The 14,479-nt window shown below is 37.6% G+C and overlaps 1 protein-coding gene and 1 long non-coding RNA gene across 4 annotated transcripts; one reads left to right on the forward strand and one right to left on the reverse strand.

Moving 5' to 3' along the window:
* Positions 1–691: 691 nt before the first annotated feature.
* Positions 692–10,467, reverse strand: LOC106389606 (sister chromatid cohesion protein PDS5 homolog B). Of its 3 annotated transcripts, none has more exons than XM_048746883.1 (31): positions 10,176–10,467; positions 9,689–9,922; positions 9,330–9,511; positions 9,036–9,222; positions 8,726–8,947; positions 8,349–8,565; positions 8,106–8,251; positions 7,862–8,019; positions 7,625–7,774; positions 7,506–7,554; positions 7,211–7,399; positions 6,742–6,918; positions 6,428–6,567; positions 5,515–5,641; positions 5,029–5,166; positions 4,832–4,900; positions 4,259–4,389; positions 4,063–4,180; positions 3,503–3,637; positions 3,217–3,410; positions 3,023–3,140; positions 2,797–2,940; positions 2,636–2,722; positions 2,138–2,527; positions 1,992–2,059; positions 1,868–1,919; positions 1,602–1,688; positions 1,425–1,462; positions 1,259–1,323; positions 1,011–1,054; positions 692–913 (listed from the first exon to the last, which is right to left on the reverse strand). In XM_048746883.1, exons 1-31 carry the CDS (start codon positions 10,269–10,271, stop codon positions 878–880), a joined length of 4,188 nt encoding a protein of 1,395 aa, XP_048602840.1. In that variant the 5' UTR covers positions 10,272–10,467; the 3' UTR covers positions 692–877. The 3 variants fall into 3 exon arrangements, with proteins under 3 accessions (XP_048602840.1, XP_048602839.1, XP_048602838.1); XM_048746882.1 differs by having other exon boundaries at positions 2,138–2,536; positions 5,029–5,163; positions 10,176–10,466; XM_048746881.1 differs by having other exon boundaries at positions 2,138–2,536; positions 10,176–10,466.
* A 92-nt stretch (positions 10,468–10,559) lies between these two features.
* LOC111202944 lies at positions 10,560–11,931 on the forward strand. The gene is made up of 2 exons (XR_002655862.2): positions 10,560–10,998; positions 11,573–11,931. It is a non-coding gene; the product is annotated as an uncharacterized LOC111202944 (long non-coding RNA).
* The last annotated feature ends 2,548 nt before the right edge of the window (positions 11,932–14,479 follow it).

Consider the following 14,479-nt stretch of genomic DNA (forward strand, 5'->3'; position numbering starts at 1 on the left):
TAGATGTTTAATTTTCGGCATTATCTATATTTATCATTAACTGAAGATTGAGTATCTCTTTATAAGATAATCATTCACGGATAATCACATGAATTTTTTGATGAAACTTGCGTCAAAGCAGCATCAGAAGAAGTTGGAGGTATTTCTTTGGTTGCTTTGATGAACTTTAGATGATTTCTTTTTTCCTATTCTCTGCTAATACTGCTACTGAGCCATCGAAAGATAGGAGAGTAGCAAGCCTCAAAGGAGATGTTAAGGGATGCTTTTTTGCGCACACGATCAAGAATAGCTGGAAACAGCTGTCATTATAGTTGGCTTTAATGCTGGGACATCTCCTTTTGTGACCTTTTAATCTTGTTTGAATATCAGTGAGCGTCAAAGGAGACCCATATTGGTACGCCAAATAACACTCTACAACAACAATGATCAGGCCATATTTGGTACGCCAAATAAATCCTCTCATTCCACAAAACGCTCGAATTGTCTTACCTTTGGCACCTAATTCCACAACCAAATCTCTCTGTATGTTTTTTAGTATATTGTAACCTCATAAATCAAGAAAAGTCCTCTCTTTTGAAATAAGAACTACAACAAACAATTAAAATGAATTTTGGGAGAAATTAGGAACATTTCGTTGAGTTAAATAAGTTCGGAAAATGAAATTGACTTGGTTAGTTATGAAAAGTCGAGATACCAAGTGAACTATTGAAACTCAAACCAGCACAACCTGTGTGTTATTTTTCATAATATTGTTGCCGTCTAAACAAGTTTAATTCTAGACATAAGTATTCGTTTATTATTTCTATCACGAGGTTGTTATAAACATATAAATATGAGGAGGAAGAAGAAGTCTATTGTTGCGAGCATATCATGCTCCTTAGGACATTCTCTGTCTCCGACTTCTTCCAAGTCCCTGAAACATTGACCAGCAGTTGACTTAGCGTTTAAGTCGGCATATTGACATAACAAGGAAAAGACAAGAAAGTTAACAATAGGAGAAGAAGGCTTACAATGTTGTCACTTGTGTTGGTTACTTCTGACACTGATTCTTCTCCTGCAACCAAGTTTCCTTTTCAGTGAGAGAAACTTTATACAATAACCAACTCTATGCGAACGCTATTTGAACATTTCTATTCACTTATTAGACAAGGACTAGGCGAATCATTCATGTTAATGAGGCCTCCTATGTTTATGTTTCCACCAGTTGGTTTAGTAGACAATAATGACTCCAATAATTGAGGACTTTGCAACAATTTACCAGCTGTAGGATTCAATTTTGTAGGCAACTTTTTCTTCTGCTGCTTTGTTTTAACTTCAGGGACGCTGCAGAAAGCAGAGAGTATCTCGCTACATCATTACAGATGACACACAGAAAAAAAGAGCAATCAGCAGTTCAATGAAAGCTGTGGTTGATTGTAACTCACCGAGAACCAAAAGATTCCGTCTCCTTTCCCAATATTTCCTGAATAATTAAAAAAAAAAGAAACCAAACATAAATAAATGCTACAAATATTGTACTTGTGTCAAGTTCCTTTTCGTTGGATACCAAGATGTTAGCACTTGAATGATGAATTAAAGTATCCACCGAACATTCCATTTACCTGTTGCCCCATGGATTCATGGCTCAGGGTCTCCCAACTCTCGCTGTCCAAGCAAACCAATTCAACATCCCCATTATCAAAAGCAATCTGCATCAAAGCAAACACAGAAGCTCGTGGCATTTACTACAGATAGGTAAAGAACAGGGAAAAGGAAAAGCCATGCAAAGATGTATATACTATATGACCAACTTCGAGCATAAACAGCTCACTGAATCAAATGAGAATTGCTTTTAGAATAATATGGGCTTAGAAGTCACAGTGCATACCTTGTGGGAGTTGCTTTTAGAATTAAACCTTTCAACAGTGCCGTGATGGAAACTGGTAAAAACGACCAAAACAAATTACGAAAACTCCATATATTTGTTCGAAAGTCTTTAAGAAAATTTCTACCATCCATCAGCGGGGGAGAGTAATTTAATCCGCTGTCCAATGATTGCTTCGCCGTGGTTGCTGGTATCCTGTGACAATCATTAACCAGTATCACAGGAAGATAAAGAATAATTATATATAGATCCAACTTATAGTTATGAACTTACCTTTAACGTAGATACTACCCTGGAAGGTTTGGAAGATGTAACATTGTTGCTGACACTTGCTCCAGCACTCTCCTTTGAACAAGTACTGTGTCTCTCTAGCTTCTTTTTAGGAATTTCCGACTCAACTGTTCTCAAAGATACGGTGGAATCACGAGAAATGTGTCCTCCCCCTTCTACTGTTTTACACTTCTTGGAAGTAACATTCTTCATCTCTCTGGAAGTAGTAGTACTTTTTTCAGGCATACCCAAATGAGTCCGCTTTTTGCTACACCTAGTGTTGTTTTTGCTGGCTTCAGTGGAACCAGTCATTGAGGTTTCGATTTGATTTCCCAATAATAGAGGCAAATCTCCATCCTCCAAAACAACTGCTGGGGTATCTTCTTGACACTTCTGATCATGCTTGGAAAGAGTTCAAATTGGCAGAAAAACGATCAGAAAAGGATCAGGAATCAAAACATGATACAAGTAAAATGGAAAAGGGACGGTAAAACGATATACCAGAGAGATCTGTGATCGGAATATATGAACTACTCTTTCCATGAACGTTTGTTCCAAAGTATTTCGAGTATGAGACTTAGCCTTGTTCTGCAGAGTGTCAAAAACATAAAATGTAAGCTAATGTCACAAGTTGAGCATTATTGACGCAATTCAGGACTTGCCTGGCTGTCTGACATGCTAGTTTGGCCTAGTTTGTACAGCGATGATGGTAGCAAAATTGACCGTGGAGCTTGTGGGGAAGTCGCGTCAATACATTTTGATGTGTTGACAGCTGAAGAACCAATATCAGCTAGAATATGCAGCCTCTGCAGTGCAAAGTATAATCATATTAGCCTACACATGGTAAAGAAGCATATTTTTAATTCAGTGCTATCACGTCACACTTACAGGAGTTTTACAAGCATCAACAGCATCTTCAGCTCTTTTAATTGCACGTAAGATACAACACAAGAAAGGGGCTATTTCCTTGTTACTAAGTAGCACTTGTAAGATCGACAACAGAGGGCTGCCAAAGCGAAGATGTAAGAGCAAAAATTCAAATAGAAACCAATTAGAACCAATAATAGGAACTTAGCTATTACCCACAAAATCGAGCATAGACATGCTCATCCATGCAGTCTTCTGAAGGGAAATCCGGGTCATGTGCAAGAACATGGATCAGGAACACTATCATGTAAGCTGGACAATCAGTGAGCGATTCCCGTTGATCTACATCCCGACCTGCCCGAGCTTCTCTTGTAGCATTTCTGGTGAATCCATAGATATATCTAAGTGACTGAACAAAAGCAGCGAAAATCATCAGAAAACCTTAAGTGTTAAAACAACTGAAATATTCCCATTTTAGAGTGAGAAGTATTAGCAACTTACATCATTTTGCAGATCTCTGCAGGGACCAGACACGGAAAACGAAAAAGCACATGCGTATCTTCTGGGTATCATATTTTCCATTAATAGCTTCTGTAATTTGGTGAGAAAAGTCTTGGTAATAAAAGCGTTGGAGTCCTGACAGAAGACGAAGGTAAACGATCAGAAAGACAATCAAGTGCACCATAAACTCACCAAACTAATCCAACTTTCTGGACAGAGATATCATCCACTAAATGGTTAACACTACTAATAACATCCCCACTGCCACTAAATAGTTAACACTACTAATAGCATCCTTTCTTCAGAGATAGATGACCATAAACCCAAGCTAATTCCATTAGGGAAACTTATAGATATGTCCAATATGCAATGATAGATACTCTTATATAAGTTACAAAATGCAGGATTCCAGTACGTGGCTACTGTAAAAGTCAAACTCATGACTCGCCATCACTTAACACAAATTTTTTTTGAAAAACAAGCAGTTAAGATTATCCAGTTAGGATAATATTAACTTCTAAAAATTGTTTGGTTGTTATGCAAGGTGGAAGGCATTTTACCTTTCCCATCGAGATGGTAAGACGGAAAAGTTCAGGAGAAATATGAAGGTCCCATTTCCTTGAAAGCAATAAAACAGCTTTAGCAGCAGCCAGTCTAACATTAGCCCCCGTGTCATCGCTACAAATTTCAAGAGCAAGTAAGGCTTAGATCATATGAGAAGTCAACAAGGATCAGGAATTTTCTAAAAGAACATACCATGATTTGATGCCTTCGAGTCCTTGTGATCTTAGTGTTTTCTTCAAAATGTTTAACAAGTCATCGATTTTCCTTACGACTTGACCATGACGAGGCAAGAAACTTTTCACAAGTGTTTTGAGCCCATATATCTGCGAAAAATAACATGTCAAAACTCAACATGCGTGATCCTGCCAACTTTGAGAATGTTCGAACTTATCCCACATTAAAAAATCTTAAAATCTCAAGGCTTACACTTCTTTGTCTAGCTAATAAACATTCTTAACGATAATGTGATTCACATGCGGCAGCATGTTTCACGCTAAGTATATAACTGCAGCATGTTTCATGCGGCAGCATGTTTCATGCGGCAGCATGTTTCATGCGGCAGCATGTTTCACGCTAAGTATCCTAAAAATTCTGCAATGAAGCATAAAAAGGCTGAACTTCATGCTAAGTATATAACTAGAGCATGCTGAGCAGAAGCATTAACAACGGCCTACTTGTTTCACGTTGTAATTGCATGTTAAAGACGTAAACTTTCTAAGACACAAATGAACGGAATGCAATAGTGTTTCTTTCTCCAGCACTTACCTTTAGCTTGCAAGAGTTACAGCAACCAGAAGACTGATCACAAGGAGGCTGATTATCAGATGGTTCCGCCTATGACAATTTTGAAAATAGCAATAAGATGGTTACCATCAACAATAAGAAAAATACAATAAAATAATGAACCAGGTGGATATCTTCATAACAATTTTGAAAATAGCATAGCACCTCTTGCCACTTACTTGAAAAACTTGGTATACGTATCTACTGATATCTTCATATAAATTGTCAAAAGCCAAGACAGAATATTGCCCAACACATGCCAAAGATTGCAGAGTTGTTGGAATTTTCCGTCCACGCAGCAAAGAATCTCTGAGCTTCTGAGTAAAAGGAAAACAAGACAATCAATGGCGACACACAACTTTCTCTAGAAAGGAAAACTATTACTATAGATATCTGCCTAAAACAGACTATCTAAAATATATAGCTATGTTCCCTACAATCGTTGTCACATGATCACTTACAAACTCCACTTAAGCCAAGATTTAGGCTCCGGAGAACATAAAGCACAACAAAGTTATATGCTAAGAATCTTCCAAAGCTAGTTAAATAACATTCACATAAATGCATTCAATCTAAGAAATCGATATGTGATCAAGTAATGTAGAGTAAAAGAAATAAGAACATATAGAGTAAAAGAAATAAACGCAGGTTGCAGAAAAAATAACCTTGCATAACTTGGAAAAGACAGATTTTTCAGATGATCTAGCCAACGAAGCAATGGCAGAAACAGCATGTTTTGCCTGAGAACGAGTACCCTCCAGACACATCTTCTCCAGAACAGGGGAATAGTCACTGCGAAAGCAAACCAATGTCTAAAGTATGTCCAGGCCTCACTAATCCATACATAGAATATTAGTTGTCTAGGTATGCTAATTTACATAAGCCATACTCAAGAGGAACAGAGTATCTAAAACGATCACAAAGCATATAATAAATCTATAAATTTTAATTACTGTTCAGAAAAGTAGACTATATGTTTGACGAGAAACCATAGACTGCATAACGTGCCTAGACCTGAAATTTTGTATTCAGAATGTTCATTGTATATTGCCTTCTAATAATCATCTTCAATTAATTTTCCACCAGAGAACTTCTATGGGTGGAGTACACTATCAGAGTACAGAATGAAAAACAGACAGAACAGTTAAGCCCAATAGCTTGATAAGTTTATGCTATATATATCAGCACAACATATTTGCAGTGCGGGGTAAATGGAACACTAATGTCTTTAAATCAGATATCAGAGAGTAGACTCTTAAAACTTGCGCTACAAAGACGGACATTAAATTCTTTAGTTTGATCAAACAATTGGTTAATAAATTAGCTTTTCTACTTTATGTCTGAGTACGTAAACAAACTCAGTAGAAAATGCCATGTCACACATTTCTCTAGCAACACCAAAATTCTATCCAACTGGATGAACTTATCGTAAGATATCATAAAGCAGTACAGCAAGAAAGTAGCTCTAGCATTCCAGATTGTACTCTGACTACCAGGCCACTTAAATAAACTTGAATTCTACTTAAAATGATAACTTAACCTAAATCAATTGCAAGTCAAATAGTGCTGGATGGTTACCTGAAGTTGGCAGAAATATAAGGAGCTGCCTTTGACAAAGCTTCAGTTAGCTCGTCAGCGACTGAATCATCGTCCTCTAATAGCTCCAAGAACTGTTTTTCTGAACCTCTCAGGTAAGAAGGGAACATGTTGAGGATTACCTAATTCAGGAAAATCAGTAACTGTGTTTAATTTCATTTCCGAAGTTGATTTAAGCATAACACTTATGTATACTTAAAGAACGATAATATTCATAAAATAAATTTTAAATGTTTTATTGATTATAGAACATTAGTGCACAGAATACCAGCATGTTTCTCTACATTTGTTCTTACCAAAAGAAGTTTGATGAAAGGAGCCTTCAACTGCGTGTCAGAGGTGCTGCTAGAAAGCTGATCCATAAGATACCGGACATGCTCTGAGCTAAATATAGTAGGCGCACATTTTGTAGAAAGTATGCGCAGGAAGTCGAAAAGTTGATGATTAGCACCAATTCTCTCGAGAAACTTCTCCTGAAAAGAATAAAGAACAAAACTGTAGTGACGCTGAATATATCTACTATGCACATTCAAGGGTTTATCTATTTTGCTTCATTCTGAATACCAATGCCTTTCCTGTAAAATATACTCTTGCTGATAATACTAAAATAATGCAGCACAGAATTAGTCAAGAATGAAAATGAGTAGAATATTCACGATACTGTAGATGTTTCAGAGAAAAAAAAAGAGAAAACGTTACAAATTGTGTGAATTGAATTTAACATAAATTACGCATAAGTAAATCATCATAAAAGTTTGGACTTACTCTAATAGTCTGGGCTTTTGTGAATGTCAGTTCATCCAGCAGTAGAGTTAAGGCATCAAAAATTGATGCGTCATTCATTTGGTCTAATCTGTGAAAGAAATCTTCTGCCTTGGAAGCGTCTGGAAAGCCAGATGAAAGCTTTACAAAACAGCTTTTTTGTTTTCTTTTCACTTCTTCTACATTGTGATCCTGAAGCAAGCATCAGATTAAACTCAAAAAGTGAGAAACATAAGGTTTGCGAAGCCCTCGGGATCTGTGAGCACCAGACTTCAAGAAAGAGAAAAGAACATACGACCTTAGCCTCCCTCCAGAGAGTCAGGCAATGCCGCAATTCACTTTGAAACCTGGAAACATACTGAGTGAATAACAAGAAAGCCTTTTAATTTATATTTGATGGTGGATTCTTATGGCTACCTTCTTTTCTGAGATAAAATTGAACTGAGTGACTTCAAGTGAATATGGTTCATGACGACAAAACATTGAACCCAGTGCCGCATCCTCTCCTCAACTGGAAGAAGGCGAGGATAAAGATCATCTGATAGCACAAGTTCCACATTGTGGGACCTAAGTAATCCACAGAAATCTATTAGCTTGTCAGAAATATTTTCTTTTTAAAAACGCAATTCAAGGAAAGTTGGTAAATTATCCTACCATGATTCTTTACAATCTTTATCGCAGCAAAGCAACAAGATTTTGCATGGGATTTGCTCAAAATGATCATTTATTGTCATATATCCTTTTGAACACTTGTCACAGTAATCTTGATACACTTTTGACAGCTGCTGCATAGCCTTCTTCCTAACAGATATCTTTTTCAAATATGAAACAAGTGGTGAATAATCTTGAAACAGAATAGCCCCTCAGTAACGCCTCATATACTTTAACGTAAGAGTACCTTCTTATCCCGAAGTCTCTCAGTGGCCTCAGAGATCAGATTCAAAGGAGCATACTTCATATTAGACTTCATTATATCACAAGTAACAACCAAAGCCTGTGTTCTAACCCTATCATCGAAATCTAATAGGCGCTCTTGAATGGCAGCTGAGACATTAAAAAGTCAAGGAAGGACACCAGGATATTAGAGAGAGACAGAAATAAAGAACCAAGGCAAAAAGGGAAAGTGCTTTATGAATATTACTGAGAACTCCAGATGCTTTATTTCCAGAGGGATTCGCCAAGTAACACTGCTTCCCGCATTTCAATGCAGCCATTCTGACTTCTGCAGATTTATCTGAGAATCTTCTCAAGAACTCTACAAAAAGATCTCGATATATCTCCCCGGAACAGTGGTTAGGCTGTGTAAAAATCCTTCCAGCTAAGTTCAGAGCTTTTATTCTCACATCAACCTGATCAGTCTGTAGACAGAAAATAAAAACCCTGGTGAATACCCAAACAAACAAACAAACAGGAATATAAGCACTAAATAAAAACAAAAGCAATCTATAACTTTCTAAAGAATAGGAGTTAGAAAAGTAAGATCATATGTTTATTAAAGCGTAAGTGTATAATAAATACCAGTAGTTCCTGGGTGAAGTTCGGGATAATTGCTAGCAGTATCTGGGGAGCATTTAAGGAGATCATGAATATGATTTCGTGGTAAGAATCTTTGAGATTGGACTGGATAGAATCTTTCTCCATAAAACAGGATGTTAGAAAACTGCAAATTAACGGCTCAAGCGTGTCGGTACAGTTTTTAATGAGAGAACTCGCAAGGTTATTAGCAGCAGGAGTCGCATCCTGTAAACACACACGATAATAAAAATATCATAATCTGATAATTTTGCAAATCATAATCGATAGAAAACCAATATCCGCACATCCATACCTTTCCCTCCTTCACAAGATTTTCAAGAATAACACCGACAAGTGACGAACTTGCCTCTTCTTTCAGAATATCAGTCATTATCGTTAGAATGTCATTAAATAAACTTTGTTGCGCTTGCTGCGTGTTAGCCTTTCGCTGCTGCACTTTAGCGTTTTTCTGATGAGCTAAATTCTGTTGATAGTGATCTCTGTAACGAGAAGGGAATAAAATGATCATGTTAATGCAGTTTATTATTACCAACAGAATACCAGAGTAGTTTCGTAACAGTAGAAAATAAAATGTTTCATCTCTTACCTTACAACAGAGAAAAACGTGTTAAACATCTCGTGAATTAAGTCATGGCAGTCCACGTCCAGCATTAGCAGAGAGCATTTACATCGAGAAACTGTCTCCAAGATCTTTGCCCTTCTCGAGAAATAAGGGCTTACAGTATCAGATAGCTCAGAGAACTCAGCAAGAAAGAGGCCGAAGATATCCTGAAATTAGGATACGAGTACGACATGTTAAAATAGCCTAGAGTACTGACGCTGTAGCTTTCACACAAATGCAAGTATCTACTCAAACACTAACCATACATGGAGAAAAAAAAACAACTTGAAGGAAAACTAATAGAAACATGTTAATCACGGAGGAGTTAAAGGAAATGTTCACACCCTGAGATACTTGTCTTCAAAAGGTGGTTCAGGTGCCAAAATCCGAAAGATCTCACTGACGCAAACAGTGACTAATAGACTCACGTCGTTATCACGATTCTTAAGAAGGTCAAGTTTGATGATGGATTTCGTCAGTGGTCTTAGCTCTGCTCCAATCAATTTCAGAGCTTGTTTCTTGCTCACAGCTTCGGTGACTAAAGGCTGCTCTATTTGTGACAGTGTAGTAGCAGCTTCCTGCAAAGTTAGGTATAAGCCAAATTAAAGTCTCAACTAGTAGTAGAACTCAAAAACGAAAGTGGTCATGAACATAAAGATCATACACACCACTCAAGAGACCAGAGATTAGCTTACATATACGCGTAAATCAACCGGAAACAAAAACCCTAAGATCGATTTCAAATGTGCAAAGCCCGCAAAACCCTTGAGATACAAGGCAAATCCCATCACATGAAATCGAAGTCGATCAAAACAATCCCCAGATACTTACCCGTAGTGATTTCACCAGAGTGCCCTTGTTCGGACGATATGACTGAAGCAAACGAGAACCCATCTCGGAGACAATCTCCCTCGGAGTTTTCTCCATGTTCCGTACACCGATTGTCGAAATCGATATCGATATCGAAATCAAAACTTAAGAATGGAGTGAAAATACAACGGTGTGTCTGCGAGGAAGGAAGCCTTTGGGGGGGGTAGCGAGGGTTCCTTTTCCCCTTTTCTAACGCTAAGCGCGGTTTTTATCTAAAATCTATCTTTCTTTTTTTTTGAGAAATTAGGTGGTATACACACCGAGCAAAACGAAATTAGCTAAATACACAAACACTGGTCACGACACTGTTATATTTTCAATATTCCACCATTACCCCCTATAAACTTAATAACCTATGATATCCTAGATAATATACGTGTGACAGTACTCAACCCTTTTCAACACACCTAATAATTATTCATCTTTTCTCCGTCATCTTCTTCTCACCTTTAACTCTTTCTCTGATTGCAACAACGATTACATAGACATGGAGATCAATTTCTCTCCATCTTATTCTCTATCATTAACTTTTATCAATTTTTTGTCACCTCCTCTACGCCGTAAAACCGAGAGTTCGAATTTCAAATGTGTTCCTCCGACATAGCTTCAAGCGAATCCACCACACCTCCGGCGGACGAGCTCTTTTACAAAGACCAAAGCCTCGTTAATCGGTGTGAAACGGTTAAGACATACTCTTTGAAATCTTAATGTGTATGAAAGGAAGATGACGGACCCTTTGAAATCTTCAACCAGTGTGAAACGAAGAAGACAAACTGATTGAGCGGTAAGTAACCTTTGATTATTCTTAGGTATTCTAGTTGCTCTTGATCCCGAGGAAATTAATTTCATTGTATCTTGTTACCGTAATTGTATTAGTGTTAATATCTTTTTTGTTACGTGTTAACTTCTAATAGTAGATCCTAATAGACAAGTTATCTACTTTACACATGCTCCAAACATGCCTAGTCAATAACCTTTTAATTACCCTTCAACATCTGTTTATATGTTTGAGATTTATTAAAGTTATCTACTTTTTGTTACAATATATGTTTCCATCTAATTGAAAAAATATCATTATAGAATAGATTCTATAATGATATTTTTTCAATTAGATGGAAACATATATTGTAACATCTATTACTCTCCTGTTATTATACAATATGTTTAGAAATCAAATTCTTTAACTTGCTGCAATGCTACTGCTACATACGGGGTTCTGGTTATATTACTTGTTGTATCAAGTATTGATAGTTATAGATGATATCTATTTAGTTAAATGTTAACATCAATTGTAGCAGTTATTAGTAGATATAGGCTTTAAACTATAAGTTTACTATGTGATGTCTTTAATATTGTAGGTGGACACAATGTCTCTTGTAGAAGAAATTGGAGAGCCCACCCTAGCTAAAACCCATTTTTGGTCGGTAGCAAACGTGTATGACAACATGGTTTGATATATCAGCAAAGGGCAAGTTTCCAAGAAGACTATGTTTTTTTTTCTTTGAACACACAAGAAGACTATGGTTATGGACACTAATTTCATGTATTTTCTAAATGATAAATTAATGTAACTCTAACATACATGTTAGCAATTAGACCAAAATAATTCATCTAGCGTCTAATTTTTGTAACTCCCTAAACAGTAATTATTGTTCAACCAGTTAAGCCAAAGTGTAACTATTGTAGACAATACTATTTCTAACTTTCTATTTATTAATTGCTACCAAGTATATTATTAACACCATACTAATGATTCATTTAGTATTAATTGATTCTTCTTAATGTAATAACGATTATATATTATGGTTAACCTTTTGGGTGTTTAGTGAGAGTTATATTAGTCTCTATAATATGTGTTACCGATAATGTTCTGTAAGTGAATCAAATATGTATAGGAGATAGCAAATAAGGAATGCGGCTAATGTATAACTTAACAAATAATAACATTAATATATGACTAAGTATTGTGGTTTGTATTGATAATGTTAAATAATGACAATTTAAACATGTGGCTTAGAACTAACCTAGACCTCTAAGAAACCCCTAGGTGGCTACCAAATCGTACTTGGAGATTTACCAAGTCGCGAACCTCTTTCCTAACGTGGCTAGTGGCTAGTGGCAAGGACCTTTTAGGAAGTTTATACAATTATGCTACAGCGATTATTGGGTTTATCTACAAAATGGGTACTTTGCTAATTTTGGTCCAAAAATGGTATATCTACCTAATTGTTTCCTTTTTTTTTTCCATCAACATTTTATTTAATTTAAACAGACCGTAACACAAAGTTTACAAAGCCGAAGCCCAAACTACTAACCATAAAGCCCAAACCAAAGGGCAACAAAATAAACAAAAAAGCCTGAGGCCCAAACCGCTAGAAACCAGACACCTGCTTGCAGGCCCACGCGTCAAGGAGGCCGGACACGTGTTCGTATCTTCACCATCTCATCCCGTCCGCCTCGACTTGACCGTCACCACTTCGAGAGCAGCACCACTGAAACCCTCGTTTCATCGGAGCTCGTATTACCGTCGAGCTTCCATCGAATCAACTTGGAGATCTCATCCCGAGCCTCCCAAACACCCTCCCCATAGAGTTGAAACCACAAACCATCTCTCTTCATTCACGCTTTTTCTTAACATCGAAGAGCTTCATCGATTAAATCGAGATCTCATCCAGCAGATCAAAGCCGCGAACCACATGAACCATGAACCAATAACCACCCCCGATCCAGAATCGGGAACAAACCCTTACCCCACTAAAAGATTGAAACACCTAAAGCCGGCGACGCAAGACTATGAAAGCTTTCACCCCCCCCCCGGAGACAAAAGCCGGCGATGGCGGAGCTAAAGAAGCCCCCACCTCTCGGAGACTAGGCCGACGGCGACGGAGCTGGATAAGCCTCCACCTCCCGGATTCGAAACTTAAACTGACAAGCCTACTTCACCACGCCAAAACCCTCCACACGACCGCGTCGTTACTCCAGCCGCTTAGCCACCATCGATGTCGGTTCACTCCCCGAGTTGACGACGACAGTTGGGAGCTGGACCAGAGCTCAGACAAGGCGGTCGGGGATAACAGGCGAAGGAGAAGCAGAGTAAGAGCATCTTAACGAAGAACGGAGGGCTCCAGCGACGGCACCCAAAGTAGATCTACTTTCTCTCTCTGGAACTTTCTCTCTCTATCGTGTATGGAGTTGTTAGTCTATCTAAAATCTATCTATTCTATTAAAAAAAGGATCATTAGTAATAATACTAAAAGTATAATTAATGATGGAAACTCCTCTCGTTTAATTAATTTTTTTTTGTCAGTTGTCCATCTAAGCTAAATCAAATGGTGACAGACAAGTAGATCCTCCGAAAAGCATTTTCATCTGTCCAGATTTGATCTATACGAAAGAAAATATAACATTTACTCCTTATTTCCTTTGCTAATGTGTCCGCCCGACCATTTATACTCCAAAAAATATGAGAATGATAAGAAAACTCAAGTGGATAAAAACTTTCTTAAGATTCATCTGCCGTCTAACGGCTTCTTTGTCTTATACAGTACAAGATACCTAGTATTCACTAGTATTTACATATGAGTCCTCCCAATGTATTTCAATAATAAGATCCCATATTTCCCAATATAGATAGGTCATCCTCAAAGTCTTCATGTAATCTCTGGTACATCTCAATCTCTATGGCGAATGCAGGCCATTCCATAGGGTTAGTAATCATGTCCACTAGGTCAAGACCGCCTGTCTCGAACCGTACCGAGGTTATCCTCATGTCTCTCATACATGGTTGCCCAAAGTAAACTTTCCATCTCAGCATGCAGAGCTGAAAGGCTCCTACTACATGTCCGCAGTCCAAAATATTCAGAACCCATTTGATCCTTAAGACTCCATCCTAAGCCACTGACATTGCCATTACTAATCCATGATGCATCAATTTAACATGTAGGGATTCAGGATATCCAAAGGGGCACTAGAGAGTCCTCTGTAGTAGGAGGGTCGCTGTGATCTTTGTTTGCTTCCTCCTCATTAGCCTTCTTCCAACATTCTGCCTCGAGGGATGCATGTTGGAGAATGTCAATCGAGGATACGACTTTTCCATTAAAGAGTTTGTCGTTCTTTGCCTTCCAAATGTACCAACAGATCCATGGGAAGGTATCGAATTGTGGTCTCGATGGAGCCATATATTTTGTCTTCTAAAACATAAATTTCATGTTTTGGTATATAGATGTACTCGGGACGTAACCCGGAAGGGAAGGATAGTCTAATAA

This window comes from Brassica napus, chromosome C2 (genome assembly GCF_020379485.1).
Source record: "Brassica napus cultivar Da-Ae chromosome C2, Da-Ae, whole genome shotgun sequence".
In the NCBI taxonomy this organism is placed as follows: Eukaryota; Viridiplantae; Streptophyta; class Magnoliopsida; order Brassicales; family Brassicaceae; genus Brassica; species Brassica napus.

Bases quoted from the DNA above. Each gene is read 5' to 3' on its own strand.
- LOC106389606 (XM_048746881.1), bottom strand. From the start codon at position 10,271: ATGGAGAAAACTCCGAGGGAGATTGTCTCCGAGATGGGTTCTCGTTTG. The intron at 4,181-4,258 runs GTATGTTCTTTT...TGAAATTTGTAG, and splicing joins CTCGAAGGCATCAAATCATG to CGATGACACGGGGGCTAATG. The intron at 2,537-2,635 runs GTATATCGTTTT...ACTCTTTCCAAG, and splicing joins TCCGATCACAGATCTCTCTG to CATGATCAGAAGTGTCAAGA.